The sequence below is a fragment of the Molothrus ater genome, chromosome 20 (assembly GCF_012460135.2).
Source record: "Molothrus ater isolate BHLD 08-10-18 breed brown headed cowbird chromosome 20, BPBGC_Mater_1.1, whole genome shotgun sequence".
In the NCBI taxonomy this organism is placed as follows: Eukaryota; Metazoa; Chordata; class Aves; order Passeriformes; family Icteridae; genus Molothrus; species Molothrus ater.
In genome coordinates, this window is record NC_050497.2 from 5174396 (window position 1) to 5193877 (window position 19482).

The 19482-nt window shown below is 44.0% G+C and overlaps 1 protein-coding gene across 2 annotated transcripts in view; it reads right to left on the bottom strand.

Moving 5' to 3' along the window:
- Positions 1 to 5223: 5223 nt before the first annotated feature.
- Positions 5224 to 19482, bottom strand: part of CDK5RAP2 (CDK5 regulatory subunit associated protein 2) — a 71166-nt gene continuing 56907 nt past the window's right edge. For both annotated transcript variants that reach the window (XM_036394013.2, XM_036394012.2), the window contains exons 30-39: positions 19174 to 19290; positions 18719 to 18908; positions 18391 to 18512; positions 16780 to 17028; positions 15731 to 15808; positions 14727 to 14992; positions 11791 to 11937; positions 9779 to 9917; positions 6753 to 6799; positions 5224 to 5874 (exon numbers count right to left, since the gene is read on the bottom strand). In XM_036394013.2, the coding sequence (XP_036249906.1) occupies positions 5815 to 5874; positions 6753 to 6799; positions 9779 to 9917; positions 11791 to 11937; positions 14727 to 14992; positions 15731 to 15808; positions 16780 to 17028; positions 18391 to 18512; positions 18719 to 18908; positions 19174 to 19290 (1415 nt within the window). In that variant the 3' untranslated portion in view covers positions 5224 to 5814. The remainder of the gene's footprint in view (positions 5875 to 6752; positions 6800 to 9778; positions 9918 to 11790; positions 11938 to 14726; positions 14993 to 15730; positions 15809 to 16779; positions 17029 to 18390; positions 18513 to 18718; positions 18909 to 19173; positions 19291 to 19482) is intronic.

The following is a 19482-nucleotide window of genomic DNA, read 5'->3' on the forward strand; positions in this document are numbered from 1 at the left end:
AATATGATGGTGACACCAGAATGATTTGGGGTGGAAGGGATCTTAAAGCCCATCTTGTTCAACCCCCTGCCATGGCAGGGACCCCTTCCATTAGCCCAGGATCCCAAGCCCCATCCCTGGATGCTGCAGCACCATCACTGCTGTCCCACCAGCAGCTCTGAGCCCAGTTACTCCCCAGCAGAGCTTACATGGGAACAACTTGACTGCTCTGAGCAATCCCAGTGAGAACAGCTTGAAAAAATGGTTTTTTCATTTTCCTTTAAATATATGGGCATTTTCTGGTTTTTGGGTTTGTTTTGTTTTGTTTTTTTGGAGGGTTTTTTTTTTTTTTTTGAGCTGTTAATGCTCATTTTGCGTGTGGGCACGATGCCGTTCCTGTTTCTGAATGCACACAGTGGAGTGCAAAAATCAAGATTGCATCTCATGCATAATGCATGGCCCAGCAACCCGTTCAACAAATTACCCAAGTAGATCCCTCCGACAGGGCTGGGGGGAAGGAGGGGAAAAATATATTTGTAACAAGTATCTTTCTAAAGAAATGACAAGATAAACACATAAAAAATAGGCATGCAGAGATTTTTCTCCAGGGGGTCAATTCAGAAATTAAAGATAAGGATGATGGGGCTGGAGAATGTGGAGCAGCAGGTTGGGGATGAGGCAGGGGCAGCTGCAGGTCCTGGAGCTCCTAGAGAACAGGGGGAGCCCAGAGCTGCCTGTGGAGGTCTCTGAGGGCTTGGTTGGGTGTTGGGAACTTATTAGAGGAGTGACTTCCCATGGAGAGAGGTAGGAAAAGGGATTATTTGGTTTATTTATTGCTTTCAGTGTGCTGGGTTTGCAGGGATGTGTTGTGGCTCTGTGCTGCTGTGTGACACTGGACTTGGTGCCACTTCTCTTGAAACAGAAGCCATAAAAATGCAGATTTTGTGTGTGGGAGGTCATTTTAGGTGTGGAGGATGGTGAGGAGTGGGACAGAAAGCTGGGAACAGGTCACCAAAACCTTTCTTGTTTCTCAGGTGTCACCAGCCCGGGAGCAGCCTTGGCTTCCCCCACTGCTGCTTTGCAAGACAAGGATGAGGCCTCTGCTCCCTGCAAGAGGAGTTTTCTGCAAAAGGTGCCAAAGTAAGGGACCACATTCCTTCTCTGTGCCCCTGCCAAGGCTGGATCATCCCCTGCAGGACAGGGAGCATCCACTGCCCCATCCCTGAGGAGCCAGCACTGTGCTGAGCCCTGGGAGCTGAGCTGTGGGGCCAGGCTCTAAATTTGAGGTGGAAGAAAATGGTATTTTAGGAGCAGATGGGGGTTGGTTTGCTTTTCCTTCCCCCTGGAGGGTGAGGGGTCCATCCCCACTTTTCCTTCCCCCTGGAGGGTAAGGCAGCACAGAAGGGTTTGGTGGATGGGGCACCCTCAGGACTCTGCTCCTCTGCAAGCCAAACCTGTTCAGGCTGGGGGCCAAACTCATTGAAAAGGGTCAGAGGAAGGAATTTGCATCCAGGGATGTAGAGAGGCAGCCCCAAAACTTCAGCAAGCACTAAACTCACTCATAATTTCCCCCTGACAATAATGCCCAGGGCTCCTGGATCACTGTGATCCATGCAGGGCACAACTTGAGACCAGGCTTGCTTGGGGATTTTTTCCCTAATTTCAGTAATAACTCAGGCTCCAAATCTCATCTTATTCGTGTCACTCACACTAATGAGCCCAGCCCGATCCAGCAGGGATGTTTGGGTTTATTTCAGCTCCCTGCAGGCAGGAGCTGGGCAGGAGCTCAAGCCCAGCTGGGCTCGATCCTGCTGGGTCCTGCAGCACCCCCGGAGCTGTGGGCACAGCTGGGCCAGCACATCCTGCCCTGGCCAGAACACCCTGCTTGGGATAGCAAATCCTGCCCTGGCCAGCACATCCTGCCCTGGCCAGAACACCCTGCTCTTGCCATCTAGTGGCACAACCACCCAAGGTTTCTCCTCCCACTCCAAGGAGCCAAGGCCCAGCTCAGGAGGGAAGGGGGGAAGGGAGCAGTGTATGGAGGGGGTCTGTGCTATTCAAGCAGGTTTTTTTCTAGGTTGTTGCAGCTGTGAGATGCCCTGCTCTGTGGCATCCTCAGTGTGCCATGGCTGATCCCAGCATCCAGAGGCCAAAAACGCTCTGCCAGCAGCAGAAGCCAGGGCTGGAGGTGCAAATCCCCCTGCATGGCCACTGAGAGGGGTTCCTGGGGTTTAACACCAGGAGCAGCTTGGTCCCACTGGCACTGGAGTGGCTGGATGTCACCACAGCACAGACCTGACCTCCCTGCAGTTCCTGCCCTGCCCCAGTCCCTGCCCTGCCTGTGCTGGGACCCTCTGGGCTCCAAGGAGGGACCAGGGTCAGGTTTGGGCTCTTTGCACCTCGGGAATTTGTATCAATAGAGCTGCAGAGTGTTGCCACTTCCTTTTTTATATTTCTCTTCCCACATTGTCATTTAACTTGGGAGTGATGACAGGATTTGCTTTTTGTTGGTTCAGGAGGGTTTAAAATAAACCCAAAATGTCCAGAGGGCACGTTCAGCTCTGCTTGGCTCTTTGGGCCAGGCTGGAATGGGAAAAGTTCACCCAAATTGCTCTGTGGTTCCATATGGAGGGTGGGGAGGGCTCTGCCCTCTCCCTGTGATCCCACAGCAGCCCCAGGAAGCCCCAAACCCCAGCACACAGCACCCTGCAAAGCCTCCCAATGAACGGGCAGCTTTGGTGGAGATGAAAATACCACAAGATCTGCTGTGGTTTTGTTTTTAAAAACACCTGAATGCATTTGCATTGATTTATTTTAAATACAGCAGCGACCTGTGAGCTTTGGGTATTGCTTGTGTTTGTTCCCTTTGGCAGAGGTCGGTGTTCAGTGGTGGGCACAGGCCCTGCTCTGCCCCCAGGGCAGTAAAAATTGCATTTTCCCAGCGCTACTGCACAGCTGCACATATTGCAGGGGGCCTAGAGAGCTGGGATAACCCCTGCCTTTGTTTTATTAACTTTTTTCCCCCCCTTTTTTTTTTCCTTGATCTCAACTGGCCCTCAGCGTCCTCTTTGAGAAAGACCTCAGCCTGCTCAGTGCCTGTGAGCCTGGGAATGAGCAGGAGGTTCAAGGTCACAGGTGGGGAGAGCAGCCTCCCCTGTCCCCCCTGAGCTCCTCCCTGAACCACTCTCTCAGCAATGTTTCCATTCACCTTGCCCACAGAATGAAAGCACAGGCAGCAACTCGCTAAGCAAATGAGCCCCTCCTATAATTCCATTTGCTTATGCTGCTTATTTTTCTCCTGCATAATTATTTTTAAAGGAAAATTTAATTTTGTTTAATGGGTACAAAGTTTAACACTTGGTAAGCTTTGTCTTCCACAGCCACCATCTGGTGAGCTTTTTTCCTGGATTTTTTTTTCTAATTATTTTTAAACCAGCCCAGTAAATTGTGTGTGGTTAAGAGGCACTTCTCATTAAGATGAAATACTTTGATCTTGTAGGATCATCTGTTTTTAAAGAGGTAATGATATCCTGCATCTTTTTTTTTTTTTAACCAATCTCAGTGGTGAGACCTGCCCAGGTGTGAACTGGGTGCAGCAATTAGAGCCTATCAAAAAAATAAAGGGGGTCAGGAGAAGATCTCTGAGAGGGCACAACAGAGACCATTAAGAAGTAAGTAAGTGGCAAATCATCTCAGGAAAGGGAAACATTTAACCTGGTTATTTATTTATTTTGAAGTGCAGATGGCGTGGGGGGAATAAAAGGCTGCAAGAAGACCAAGAGTCAGGGGAATGCTATATATAGCTGTACAGCTGTTTCCTTCAGGTGTGATAACTCAGAAACACAGGATGATTAATTTTGAAAGTTGAAATGTATAGCGATTCTGATTACATCTGAGTGTCTATAATTTAGCTACTTAGTAAAATTAACTTGACGTTTTTAGTGAGCTGTGAGGACAATAATGTGTGAAGAGACTGAAGAACAAGTTTGACTGCACGCTCTTCCCTTACCTCCCCCCGTTTTCCCCAATTCGCGGAGTTTATTTTTAATTTTTCCCGTTTTTCTCGAGTCCAGAGGAATGGGGCTGGCTCCCCCTGCTGGCTCCGGGCTGAGCGCTCCGGGATGTGACACTGGGAATTACTAATTCCAAACAACTCAGGGACACAGGGGCTGCAGGCACAGAGCACCTCCCAGACACCGGGAATTATTAATTCCAGAATATTCAGGGACACGAGGCTGCAGGCTGGGCTCTGCAGGGCACAGGAATTAATTCCCAAAAATTCAGGGACAGAGGCTCTCTAGGGCACAGAGCACCTCCCATCCCAGACAGCAGGAATTAATTCCAGGAAAACTCAGGGACAAAGGCTCTGCAGGCTGGGCTCTGCAGGGCACAGAGCACGTCCCAGACAGCAGGAATTAATTCCAGGAAAAGTCAGGGACATGGGCTCTGCAGGGCACAGAGCATGTCCCAGACAGCAGGAATTAATTCCCAAAAACTCAGGGACATGGGCTCTGCAGGCTGGGCTCCTGTCTGTCACTCCTCCAGTGACAGGACAAGGGGGAATGGCTCTAAACTGAGAGACAGGAGGTTTACACTGGATATTAGGAAACATTTGTTCCCCATGAGGGTGGGGAGGCCCTGGAAGCTGCGGAAGGGTCCCAGGCCAGGCTGGGCAGAGCTGGGAGCACCCTGGGGCAGAGGAGGGGGTGCCTGCCATGGCAGGGTGGGATGGGATAATGGGATGGGATTGGGAAGAGATAATGGGATGGGATGGGATGGGATGGGATGGGATTTCAGGTCCTTTCCCCCCATGTGCTGTGCAGGGAACAGCCCCAGCTCAGGGGTGGGTGAAGTTCCAGCTCTCCTCACCCTCAGGGCACAAACTCAGAGTTTTGTGGCAGCCCATTACAAAATCCAAGGGCCAATAAAGCCCCAGTCCTGTATTGAGATCTCCCAGTCCCAGTGCTTGGATGCCAAGGGCAAATTTCCTTGTGCAATGGGGATGTCATCAGCTTGAGAAGGAAAAAACATCGTGTGTTGTACAAAATCAGTTCAATGAAGTCATGCTTGCACCACAAACTCTGCTTTTGTAACAAAAATCACTTCAAATTATGGTCTTGTTAATGTTAAACTGAACTATTTTCCCATTCACTTTGTGTCACTCAGGAAATAAATGATGTGATGTGGCTGCTTTGGTCAGTAATGCCCAAAGTCTGAGGCTTTAAACAAAATAACACAAACACATTTGTGATTATTTTTCATTTTAATTGTCTGACTCTAAGTAACATTTTCAGACACACCATCAATCTAAGTACCTAACAAAAGCCCAGCATCAGGCAGCCTCCAGAAGAACCTTCCAGAGATGGTTAAAATGCTTTAAAATATTTAACATTTTTTCACATTGCTACAAAACAATGACAACTGGCAGAGTATTTTTTTTAACCTACATTCTTTTAGCAGGAGAGAAACAGTGGAAGGTGGATAACATTCTTGATTCTTTCAGGACCTGTTTGACTACAACAACAAATAATTTTACAACATGGCAAGTACAAATATAAAATTTCAAATGTGCCAACTTTAAAAAAATCTGGATTTTTCCTCAATACCTGCAGTACCTTGCTTCTGGTAATAAATATTAAAAACCATCTTTACATTACAGAAAATGTTAAATAAGTTATTTACCAAAAGGTGTCATTTTTTGTCCTTTTTTTTTTTTGGTCAAAGGCTGATTCCATTAAAAGAGCTGAACAAACATTTTTTACATCAATAAATATTAAGGCAGCACAAAGCAAACAACACTCACAAAACCAGTCTCTGTTAGCAGAACTTTCTCCTTCAGAGAATCCTTTTTTTGCTGGTGTAGGAAGGTGATTTTTGATTCTCAGCTGGTGGGACCTGGTTAAAAAAGCAATAATTATAATTATTATACAGTACTTCAATGCCCACAATTTGTCCCAACCCCATCCTGCTGCACAAGGATGTGCCAAGAGGAGCTCCTGTGTTCATCAGATCTTCAAATTAAAGTGCTAAGACTTCTGTGAGCAGAAGGAGTATTTTATTGTTTTATGTCATCACTTTGTAGCTCAGGTAGGGCTGAGAACAGCCCAGCAGCTGCAGAGGGAGGTGCTGCTGCTGCTGGGGAGGAGGGAGAAGGGATGCATGGAAAAGGTGAGAGGAAAATGTAGGGAGGGGCTGGGAATTGTACAATTATTGAGAATGGAGGGGTGAGAGGGGAGGAGTGGGATTTCACAGTCAAGGAATGCATTGCACCCTTCAGGGAGAAAAGTCACAAAAAGAGAAATCAAACCAGAGCAGGGATTCCTGAAACACTCCCAGGGATTGAACTCCCTGCACCAGCAGAGAGCTGCTCCCAAAGCTGCCCCTGTGTTGGGTGTGTGGGTAAAAAACAAAAGCACCAGCAGTGACCACACAGGCTCCAGCTTTGAACAAGGGTGTCTCTAGAGCAGGCAGGTTATCAGGCTGTGCTCTCCTGGAAATGAGCTGTGGGAGATGATGACAGACATGAATATTAATCTGAGGAAAGCATCAGGAAGGAGAGGGTTTAGGTGTTTATGTGGTCACTCATAAAACTCTTAATTCAGCCATCAAACACAGCAGGCAATTTATCACACTAAACTGCTGTCACCCAGGCTTGATTAGGTAGCAAACCTAAAGCAAATCAGACTAATTCTGCAAAATACTCCTGACACAGCACTGTGTGTTTCTGACTAGCAGAGACCAAGGAATCCAATACAAGCAAAACTTTTACTCACTTCCAGGTTTCCTCTAGCCTTCTTCAAGACATCATGTGTTAAAACCACTGGAGAGAAAGAGGAGATGAAAAAGATTAAAAAGAATACTGCGAGTCTGAGTAAATTCCCTGTGTTTGTTTTATGACCAAACATGAAATCACGTCTGAGCAGAGGATTCCCTCAGGACTGCAGCTCCAGAGCTGTGCCACCCCTGGATTGTCATTCCCTGCTGCTGGCCTGTGCTCCACAATCTGCTTTTCAAACCTGAGCATCCTGGAAGTGCTCTTGAAGTTTTTCTGCCACGTGAAACAGGCAAAGCTCAGCCCTGCATGGACCCCCCCAGATCTGCACAGCTCCTGCTCATCCCTCCACCCAAGCCATACAGGAAGATTTTCTGTTCCTTTCAAGGGGAAATGGTGCATGGTTCAACTCCAGTTTGATCCTTTAAGGATCCTCCTTGGGCTGGGGAGGGCAGTTAGGAGAGGGAGAAGAGGACAGATGACAAAAGGAGTCAGTTCAAGGACAAAGCAACCTCTCTGTGCCACAGGGAAATCAAAAAGCAGTGGGCTGCCCTGAAGGGTTCCAGGTTTTCTCCATTCATCCAGCCCAGTCTGTGTCTGTGGGGCCAGCAGGAGACCTGTGAATGGAGGAGGGGGTGTTTCCAAACAAAACTGGTATTTAGAAATGTCAGGTTAAAGACGTGAGTCTCCAATCTGTGTCAGTCCTGTAAGCGCTGAAATGCACCACTCACAGTCACCAATTTGATATTCCAGTCTCAAAAATAAACAATTTAACCATAATAAAGATTTTTCATTACAACAATAAGAAGCCAACAACTCCAAGGGTAGAGCTGTCACGAGATAATTACACCCCTGGCAGATTACTGCAATTTGGCACTGCTTTGTTCCATGCTCAGAGGTTCAGATGAGGTTTATAAGCAATGAGCTCTCTCATCAGAGAGAGCACACAGAAGACTCTGAGCCACAAGAATGTTCCAGTCCCTGCCTCTAAATATATTTAGGAATGTTCAGCTACATAACAGAGGGAACCTGAATATCCTCACTGGAGCAGGCAGGTAACAGGATGTGTGCAGAATGAAGGCATGCAAGGTCACCCACTGCAGTGCTTTTCCCTTCTTGCTAGCCAAAGGAGAAGGGAAGAAATCTCAAAACCAAGGGGAAGCCACCTGATAAAATCCAGCAGCTTCAGGTGGTCCCTCAGTTTTGCTGTAGGCTTGGCCAGCAATTTGTGTACAGATGCAAATTAGAAACATTTCTGAAATTGCTCTTTTAAGACAAAGGCAACTCAACGTCCATAATTCCCATAATCAATGAAACTTGGAGAAAACCACATCCAGGTCTCTTTGTGTGGCAGAGTGCTCACTGCTCAGAACAGCTCTGCTAGTAAACCCATTTCACCTGGCAAACTAGATTTTTCTAAATCAAAACTCTTAAATTCAGCCAATGACAAGAATTTAGAAGCTGTGCCTGTGTCACTGCTGGCACAGCTGCTGCTCTCCAAGCAGAGATTTGCATTACAGAGATTTCAGAAAATGCAGGTTTCAGTTTCTCAGCACCTCACTCAGAGGAGGTTGAATGCCCTGGGAAAAAAGTGAGCAAATTTAGGGCAACAGGCACTGTTTGCTTTAGTGAAGTGTGGGTGGCTCAGGGATAACATTTTGACTATAAGGGTAAAATCTGTTGATTTATACCCAGCCTAGCTCTGCAATGACTGAGATGACACTGGAACTGGACAAACCAGACCAGTGAAACTGCCCCAGGGATATTATTTGGAAAAACATAATGGAATGGCTTGGATTTTTACATGACAACCCCAAACTGAGCTATTTGGCTCTACAACCTGAACAAAACATAATTTATGATTTAATACGAGTAATTTGTACACATATAATATAGAAATTTTGAAAGTGACCAAACACCAGCCAATAAATGCTTGAAACAACAAAAATCTGCAGGCAGAAGATATATGGGCCTTAGATATAAAAATTACAGGCTATGGAGCAAAATAACATTTATCATTCTACATTCCATTTAACTGACTTGAGTAACATATAATATTACAGATATTTCTATCACTTTGTATGGTGAGGAAAATTTTCCAGCCTAGATTAATTACTGATAACACAAGTGCCACTCCAGCAAGGACTAATGAGCCATTCAGTCCCACCACTTCAGAGGAGGCAAGAATGGATTTTTTTTCATTTTATTTTTCTACAGAAGAAAATGAACTGCTCCTCCCACAACACACACACTGCTGTAGCAGGAAGGTAGAGCAGAGTTCCATTCAGATCTCTTCTGGTGAGTGATTAAAGTCTAAAGCAGCAGAGATGGATCTCTTCAAACAGACACTTGGCTTAACATAGCTACAATACTCCCTTTGTCCCACTTGTTTTCATGTCTCCAGATCATTTTCTAGTCATGGGCCACTAAGGGTAAAATATAATTCCACAGTGTGGCCTAATTTTTCTTAAAAAAAATTATTCATAGCAAGCTTTTGTTTCCTTATTCTGAGCTTGTTCTCCTGCACTTCTCAGTCTGGGGCAGAGCACAGAGCTCCTTGCATGGCAGTGCCTCAGAAAATGTAAAATCCTAATTCCACATTTATTAAGACTGAGGCAAAAATCACAATTTTGACAATGTCACAAACTTTGGCTGAAAATGTTTACAGCAAACAGAAACTTTGCCTCTGTCCAGAGCTGGTGTAAAATAGAAACAGAAGTCTCCAAAATGGAACAACCCAAGTAGGAATTAGTGGCAGCTGCATGGATTGACACATTATCAGTGCTTTGTGTAAAACCATGAACAGCTTCCCATGATATTCTCTACAGCCTTTTGTACTTTGGGCAACTTCCAGCCACTGGAATGAGGCTCCATCAGCTCAGCACAGCCTGAGCCTGTCTGTCTGTCTGTCTGTCTGTCACAGCTGGGGCACACGAGGGAAACACCAATTTTAAAGGCAGCCACAGCCTACAGAAACAGAATCAGAATCATTATTAAATCAGAATCATTATTGAAGCACACACTCACACTGGTCAATGATGACCTTCTCCATGTTCTCCTTCAGCTGGTTTGTGGAGTGCAGGCGTTTCACTGTGCTGTGCAACTTCTTCTCTTGCTCAGACAGTTTCTTACGTAACCTAAATATTTCTGCTTTCATTCCTTCATCCTAAATTGAGAGAAGAAGGTAAGATATTAAACTACTGGCTAAAAGTACTTTCTACATTGGGAATTGCTCAATACTTTTGGGACAAGTACCCTCAATCTTCCCTGGAGTACCAACAACTCAGAGCAGGGAAGGACCAGTCCTGTCCTTCCTCCTCCACATCCCCCATGACATGAGATTCTGTGATACAATTCCAATTCTTAGCTGGAATTCAGTGCAAGTAATTTTTTCTATTAGACTGAGGGAAGTCTGTTAAACTGGTGCCTATTTTTGTTCTAAACTAGAAAAGATAAGGAAGGGATCAGTGCCAAGGGATCAGTGCCCTGTGTGCCAGGTTCAGAATTCCAATTTCCTCCTTGTGTTCTGTTAATGGCTGATGCTGCCTCTATCACAGGGCTAAAAGGCACTGGGACAGTTTAATTGCAAAATTATTTGACAGTATTATTATTAAGGTTCAGTTTTCACCACCACTCCCAACAAAGTTCTGGTCAGTGACTTGTAAAACAGGACTGTGAGAAGCCCTGGCACATCTGCCAGTGTCACTGATTTGGGTCCTTGTGCAGATTTAAACCTGGACCTTTTTCTTCTTGTTGTGCCACTTGTTAAATTATAAAGCTTCTGGAATTTGCTCCCACTATTTATCTCTGCAGAAGAACTGAAGTATCATGTATACTTCAACTCCTGGGGCTGCAGAGAAGGCACTGAACACTCCCAGTATTTAGAACCCAAACTTCAAGAGAGAGAGAGAGAGATAGATTCTTTCATATTCTGCATTTAAGACATCAGGAGCAATCTAACATCCTTAAGATCAGGGGGTGTTGGATAAGAAACTGCAGAAAAAATTCTATTAGGCTCTAATTAGGAGCATCCTGGGAATTCAGACCCCCACACACACATTAAGATCAGCCTGCAGAAGTGACTGATCCAAGTCAAGGTTGAGATCAGTGACAGGAAAGTTGGAGATGCATCCCCCACATCCTGAAAGCCCTGTGGGGGTGAGAGATGTGCAATCCCTGCAATCCAGGCCAGCAGGAGCTGTCTGCATGGATTACACACATGAGGATAAAAATGGAAGTACACATTCTTGCCAAGGCATCCCAAATCTGGAGTGAATGTATCAGACAGCAAACTTCACTCCCACTGCTTTTGGGATTTTATATATTTAAGGATGCTAAAAAATATCACCAAAAATGCTATGAAATTATATAGAAATGTTTGTTTTCCCTAAGTTTGAGGGTTTTTTCAGAAAAATCCTGTTTCCCTTAATAAACACATAGAAAAACCTCAGTGAAATCACTTTAGATTTATTTTAAAGCCAGGGTTTGAAACAGTTTCAATGCTGAGTGGTGGTATTCTGACAGCAGAGATATTTCATTCATCATTTAGTTTACTTTTATGCATTTGAATAGTGCAATCCTTTTTAGTTAAAGTGTTATAAAACATGTCTTGGGGTTTTGTCACACTTTTACAAAAGCTTCTTCTTTTACCACTTTGGCATCAAGAACATAAAAGAAAATGCAGCTGAGATTACATCAAAGTTGCTGATGTTTCTCTTCTTACCAATACACACAGAATCAAATTGAATTTGGTTCAAATAACAGGGAGCCCAAACCTTTTCTTGTTGAGGTGGAGCTTTTGCCACCTCCCTGGGTTTCCTGGATCTGGTAACAGGATTAGATATTCCATTTTTATTATAAAGGATGCTGTAAATGAACACCTGGCCATGCAACATCACCAGGACATATTCAGCCTTAAATCCATGCGGCTGGACACTGGGGGCACGATTCTCCAAAATGACACATCTGTAACTGCTGCATCTTGCTGGAGACATTCCTAAAGTCCAAAAAACCACCCCAAACCCCCAGCCCAGCCGTACCTGAATGCCCTGAGCAGTACCATGAGCAGCTTTCAGGGGAAGAGAAACTCTCCAAAGAAGCTTCAGGGAACGTGCAGCCTCTTCCAAAATCTGCTGTACTGTGTGAGTGCTCGTGGAAAAGCCATGCAGGGATGCCTGTTCTGGTACCTGTATCACAGGATTAGAGACATTTTCTATTTTATACTTAAACCATTATGAAAATGTAATCTTAATTAATGGGTTTAATCCAGCTGGTGTGATTTCATATTTAAGATAATGTACACAGCCATTGTGTGCCATAAAAACTAATCTGTTAGTTAACAAAGGCTGCTGAATTATGCATTATCTGAGAATTTCAGGGAGGGAGGGGATTTATCCTAATCAATAACCATGATTAACAATAGATTATATTTACTAGATTTGCTATGCCACATGGTAACACTTGGCAACTCTCTTCTTTCTTCATTTGCATTTTGTGTCATGTTATTTGAAAGTCAATGATTACAGACATCAATTTAAGCAATATAGATGTTTCTTCCTTAGCAGACCCTTTAAACTGTTCCATTTGATGCTAAAATAACTATCAGGGTACACATAAAATGTTTTCCTCTGCTGACAGATGAGAAACCAAATGAAAGAAATTGTATAAATGTGAAATAAAGGAGGGAAAGAATGTGAGGGGAGCAAATGAATTACCAAAGCAATGGGGCTACAGAAGGGGGAAGGGTAATGAAAAAAAAAAGCATTTGCAGTTCCTGCCCCATGCAGGATACAATCTGAATATTTATTTAGCATTGTTATCAAACCAGAATCCTCCTGTCACATAAAATATCCCATTTGCTAAGTAGTCTGAAACTTCAGTGATGTTAGGCTTGATAGGAAACTGCAAATTGTGAAACTTACTGCTTTTATCTTTACACCAACAAAACAAGTTAAAAACTTAGAGAGATCACTTTTTCAGTCATTATCAGTATGTTAACTAGGTCATTGGGAAATATATGATACTTCAGAGAGTCTTAAGTGTCATTCAGGCATCATTTGACTGCGTGAGCACACATGTGATATCACAAAAAGAATTTCAGAATTGTTGCAGACTGCACCTTCAACAGCTTCACTAATTATAACTGCAAAAATAAGTAGCACGAATTTATCCCTGCAGTTAAGACCTTCTGTTATCTGAAGAGCAGTAAGCATGCTTTTTACAGCATTTATATTATCATCAAATCACAGGGGTGAAAAGGACCTTCATTAGACACTTAGTTTCCTTTCCCTCTCCAAGGCAGGAAAGCATTACCTGGAATTTTTTAAACATTGGCATAATCCATCCTCAAAATTGCCTCCAGTCAGTGTCTCTGAGCACCCTCCATGCCAGTGGTTCATTATTTTTACCACTGGCTGCTGTTTTCCATGCCTGATCCAGGCCCTTCCTGCTGGGGTTTGAGTTTCTTAGCTCCTTATTAGATGCCACAGATGTGCACAGATTGTTCCTTCCCTTTAATTGAAGCTTGTAGGCAAATGTGTCTTTTTCAAACCACCCCAAACATGCCATCATTAACTGTGTCCAAAAATTAATATTACATAAGAGAAAAGTAGCAGAAGTAAACACTAACTAGGTTCTCCTATTCTAGACAAAAAGGACTGAGGTTATTCAAGACAAAATAAACATTTTACTGGTTAAATATCCTTAAGATGCAGCAAGAGCATCATGACTGTTCACACTGTCAGAGAATGAAGAAAGGATGATACTCTGAGTCCTAGAAGACAGTATTTGATCATTAATGAAATATTCAAGTTTTAGGACTAGTTTATGATATTGTTAAATGTTCAACTGATAACCAGGAAGTGGAAAAATATTCAAAAATATTCCCTGAAATATGAATGTAATATGAAACAAGCCTCATCAGCATAAATCAATCTTTAATATACAGTTACAATCTGATGTTACTAAAAGGCTGAATTTAACTAAGGGAGAACTTTATCAGCTCTGTATCACATTTCCTTTAATTGTCTTATATTTCCTGGGTTTATCTCAAGCCTTCATTATATGAAAATCCTAATTATTTTTATTCTTAGGTTGCTTTTACACACCCCTAGTTTAAACCCTCTCTACAGCATTTTAGATTTTTACCTGGGGTTTTCTGCTGCTGCTTTTGTTTGGCTTTTCTATCATTTCCAGCACAACAAACACCAATTTCCCTAGCAAAACCAAACCATTTAAAGCCGAAACTGAAAGTGAAATTGCTTAAAGGCCTTGAATTAACTACCTCAGAATCCCACTGAGTCCATCTAGACAATGACTGTGCCAAGCTTGAGGCATCCTGAGTTATTCAGTCAGTTCTTCCCTTTGCACCACTTTGAGCCTCTGGGTAAAATCCACCCTCCTTTAGAGGATTTCAGTGCTCACCTCTGCAAACCCAGGGCACTGGGAATATTTCCCTGTCTTCTCTGGGATGCCCTGACCCCCAGAGGAGCACTGACTTTGACCCTCATTCATGGAGAAAGTTTCCTAGACTTCAAGATAAACTAGAATCCACAAAAGTGTGAAATAGATTATAGAGAGTAGTGTAGGTGTATCACTTGGTGAGAAATTTAGGTTTTGGGATTTTTAGTGTGTTGTGGGTGGAAGCAAGATGGAGGGCACAGGGTGTTGTCCTGGGTTTCTTTTTTCTTCTTCTTCATGGGTTTGGGTGGCATTTTGTAATTAGGCAGGAAAGTCTGCATTGGGGGCTCTGTGGGATCAGTTATTGGGTTAAAAGGGAAAATAATCCAGGTGTCAGTTTAGTCTTAAAAGCCCTTGTAACAAGAGATGATTAGCCATTTTGTGCCTTCTAATGAAAAGCTGCAGAACTCACAGCAGTGAGACTGTTTCACTGATAAGAGATAATAAACACCTGAGACCGAACATGAACTATCACCTCAAGCGCCTTCAATCCAAACGCAGAGAAACCCACGCTCACCTTCACTGCAGGCTCCTGCAGCTTGGTGCCAGTGAGCTCTCTGAGAGCCATCTCCATGTGTGCCAGCACCTGCTGTCCCTCTGAGATGTGCTTCCTCAGGGCCTCGTAGTCCTCGATGAGGCCCAGCACGTGCCGGCCGCTCCTGTCGGCCCACATGCGATGGCCGGGCACCAGGCGTGGGGTGCACGTCCTGCTGGAGCCAGAGCTGCTGCTGCTGCTGCACACTGAGGCACTGTCCACATCACCCTGAGGGGCTGCCTGAGCACCTGGCACAGAAAAATCAGGGTGGTTTTTGTTGGGGAAGATGAAACAGGAAAGCCTTATAAACATGATTGTCTGGCAAAAGATTTTGAGAATATGGAAACTCTAAGTGAGATTGAAATGAAAGCAAGCTTTGAGATCCCTCAGTTACTGAACACCTGGAAAACAATGGTGTGGCCAGCTGAAGGTGATCCCCTTTTGATGGAACAACACCCTCTGCTTGCAGACAGGCCCAAGGGTCAGAGCAGACCCTGCCAGCTTGGCAGAAGGGCCCAAAGAGGAGTTTGTAGGGTTTAAAATGTAACACAGGATGGTAATGGAATGATTCTTATAGGCTGCATGTAAATGCTGTAGGATTTGTATCTTGTACTAGATTGGTTAGTGAGAATCAGAATATTCAACACAGAAGAAGATTTATGGTATTGTAACGAGAACCTCGCTCTCTTACGCTTTTGAGCTCTTCTCCTTTTACTCTCTTACCCTTTTGCTCTCTCACCCTCTCACCCTCTCTCCCCCTCTCTTCTCTCAGGCCTGCTCTGAGCTGTGCCTGGCAGCTCCCAGCAGGGCCCTGCCCCCAGGCCCTTTGCAATGAACCCCAAGTTCCAGCCCTGGCTCCAGAGATCTCTGATCTCCATCCATCCTGACTGTCCTACCCCCCAGTGCTCCTACAGGTTTTTATCCTCATACAAAAAAAAAAAAAATTTAATTTGTACTCGACTGCTGTTGATCAGGGCTGGGTGTACCTGGGTTCTCTGCTGAAATGCAGCATCTGTTCTGCTCACCAATGTTTCTCCTGGCAGCAGGGCAGTTGCAGAGATTTTCTACAGGTAAAAAGGGAGAAGGAAAGCTGTATTATTAGATTTTAAAAACCCCTCCCAGCTCTTCAGTTCTTTTATTGCTGATGCTACACTTGGACTCTGGAAGCAGGGGAAACCAGCTGATTTTTCTAGTGTCATGCCATGGATCTTCCAGTATTTATCTACTTTTATACCTGAGCATCTATCTAAATTCCAGGTATCTCCCAAAATCAAACCAGAGGTAAAAAATCTAAAATACATCCTGATTAACATATTTCATTAACAAACATAACCTTCCCATCAACTCTACAGGCAGTAGGACACTTTTTTCAGCTGTACCAGACTAAAGATTGTCTCTATATTCCTCCTTCAGAACTTCCACATTCCCTAAGCACCTAGGAGAAAAGCACATCTAAAAAAAGTCAGCTGCTGACATTGCAAGGAATCTTTCTGGCCCATGTGGTTTTATCTGGATGTATGGAAAGCTTTTATTGTGCAGAGCACTTTAAGGAGGAAGATTCTCGTGCCCTCTGTATCCCATGAACATCAATACTGGAACAATAACCTAACCCTGGGTGTAAACATTACACTTCCCTTTATTTGCTAAAACAGCATCACTTAACAGTGATTGAAATAAAGGTAAAACATTCCTCAAGGGCAAAGAGGGGACAACTGATTTATCCAGAGCCCATTTAGTGCACTTATTGATCATTCCTGAGTAATACACACTCACCCTTAGCAAACACTATAGAGCTCAGCAGTGGAAAAAGAACCCCCCAGGTAAGCAGAATTTATGGCAATTTACTGCAGGCATCCTCCCAGCCCAGAGACTCTGCTTTGCTGGGATGCAAAGGAAGCACCAGCAGCTCCAGGACAGTGCAGGGTGCACTTCTCACCCTGCTCTAACAGCAGAGGGATTTGAGGAGAGCTGCTGGTGTTTAAGGCTGTAAGAGGCACAGGTTGTGCAGTAAGCAAAAGCACACAGAGCACATTACCATCCAGTCCTGCACAGGGCTGAGAGCCTGGCTTCAACACACAGTTGATATTAACAGCTGACACTGGGCCCATTTCCTCTCTCTTCCCTTTGGAAAGCTGTTCCTCTAATTTTTCATGCAGAGACTTGTTGGTGTCTATGCTCCTCTCCAGCTGCACTCGCAGGCTCTGGATTTCAGCCAGCAGCTCATGTAAATCCAGTGGATTCTTCTGATCTTTCTGGAATTCTTCTGAGGCATCACATCTGGGATCTGAGACAATTTCAAAAGAAACACTCAAACAGCTCTAACAATTAAAATAGTATTACCCACCAGAAGACTCAGCAAGTAAGTTATAGTCAGTGCTATCCTCAGTATTAAGAATTAACTACAAACAGCATTAAGATAATGGTTTGACAAAAAAAGCATGTCTTAATTGCTTCTACTCTTGAAAGATTTAAAGGGTTTAACATTTTTTTTTACTTTGTCCATAAAAGCTACTGTGTCTCATGGCAAAAGCTAAAAAATTAGATAAAAGGAGAATGAAGAGGATTTACAAAATGTGAAGTGCAGTAATGCACACTCTGGGGAAAGGAAAAGGAATGGGGAACACCAGAGTGTGGAGGAGGGATGGAGTAGAACTGGGAGTTTAATTTTATACACCAAAAGAAAAAGAAAACAGTAATCACCTGGCAACCAGAGGAACAAATCTGAACCTGAGAAAAGCAAGGGCTGTGTTTGCTTTCTCACAGAAAGAGATCAGTACACAAACAACTCCATGCATTCTTTCCTGCTGAAATCCAGCTGTTCAGGGGGTTCTCCAGACAGTGGGAAGGGGCTCAGCTGCATGAGGAAGGTGCTGCCACTCTCTAATGAGAATCCCTTGCACCCCTGAGCTCTGCCTCAAAGCCTTGTCCCTACAGGGCTCTTCTGCTGCAGCCAGGCAGCAAAACCAGTGGCTGCAGGGCATAACACAGAGCAGCAGGGAGAAAAAAAATCAACTTTTAAGAACTTCCAGTGGGAAATTTGCTGGATGTGGTAAGGGCTTTTCAGCAGTGAAAGCATCCCACTCTTTGCCTCAGCACACCAACAGCTACACGGTGGCACAGCTTCCAAGGGGGAGGGAGAACTCAGGTGAGCTCCAGCCCTCCTCTAACTTTCAGTGACAGCAAAGTGGACATGAAATTATTAAACACCTAATTCAGAAAGCAGTGCCAGCACTTCTGCCAGCCCCAGGGAGAAGCCTCTCCCCCCACCCTCAGCCAAGAGAAAGCAGAAGCTACCTGGGTAAGCAGGACTGCAAGGATGCAGCAGCAGGATTTTAGAAGACAAGTAAATATCTAAGATCCCCAGGAAACTCATCCAGCCTGAGCCACTAAGTCTTCAATTCTGGTTTTTAGCTTAGCTAAAAAGATAAAGGAAACTTGGGGGTGTGTGGTCAACATCTGACACACCTGAGGCTTGCAGGCACCCCAGGGGAAAGCATCTGAGCAGGAGGTTGTCATCTCTCTTTGCAGAGCAGACACAAGCAGGAGCAAAGGAACAGTGACCCAGCCCTCCTGGCCTTTGACAAGAGCATGTTCAGAGGGAGGAGGTGCAAGGGCAGAGGGCACAGAGCCAACTGTGCATTTGTACCTGTCCCCTTCCTTCTTGCTTCTTCCAGCTTCTCATACACCTTGATCTCAGTCCGCAGCGACTGCAGCAGCTTCTCATTCTCAGAGATCTGATGCTGTTTTACATTAATTTCTGTTTGCAACCTGTGAAGTCCCAATAAACAGCTGAGTTAAATTCTGATCTTTTTTCAAAATCTAAAATCCATTCCTCTTTCCCTCCATAATTCTTCCCTTGCCTTTTGAACATATCCATGCCCCTCATTAATATTAATGGCTATGGCTAAACAGATGCCTGTCACACTGACAACTTCTTCTCTAAATGAATTTTTAAATGTGGACCCAATCAATACCTGTTCAGTTCATTGCGACTGCTGTAAATTTGACATGTCAGGTATCTGATTTCATCTTCCTTTTGGCAAATTTGTTTTTGCAACTTTTCGTTTTCCTTTTTCATGCATTCATGGTCCTCATGAAGATGCTCAATGACTGCATTCTTCTTAGAAAGAGATTCTCTTAACTTTTCATTTTCCTTTTGTTTATCTACAACAAGAAAAAACACAAGGTATCTGCAATGCCCACAATGCACTAAGGCCATGATTTTTAACTAAATCAGCTTTTTCAGAGACTATCCAGCTGCTATTCCATTATTGCTAATCCCAGCTTGAATGTTTATGGTTGAGCATGGAATTTCAGGGGTGCAAAGAATGGCTAAGTCAATTTAATGAGTGGACTGTGAATATTTTACTGTTTTCTGATCTGTCATGGGTTGCAGGCTACTCCTGTAAAGAACAGTTTACATTTTTACCTCTAGATCCTTTTGCTAGCATTGCATTCAGAACTTGATTTTGCTTCCTCAGGAAATGTATTTCAGAAGTCAGGGAATTATGTTGCTCTGAGCCATGGATAAAAATGTTTGCAGAACCTATAAATATATACATAAAAGATGATTTATGAGTCATCTCTAGGTCATTAAAGATTAAACTTTCCAGACAAGAACAATTTTAAAAATTGCAGAAAAACATGCTATAAAAGCTATTTCTCCCCTATATATTTTGAAGGTTATCACTACAGGCTAAAAGTCAGCTCTGGTTAATGCCAAGTAATCCAAAGCCCT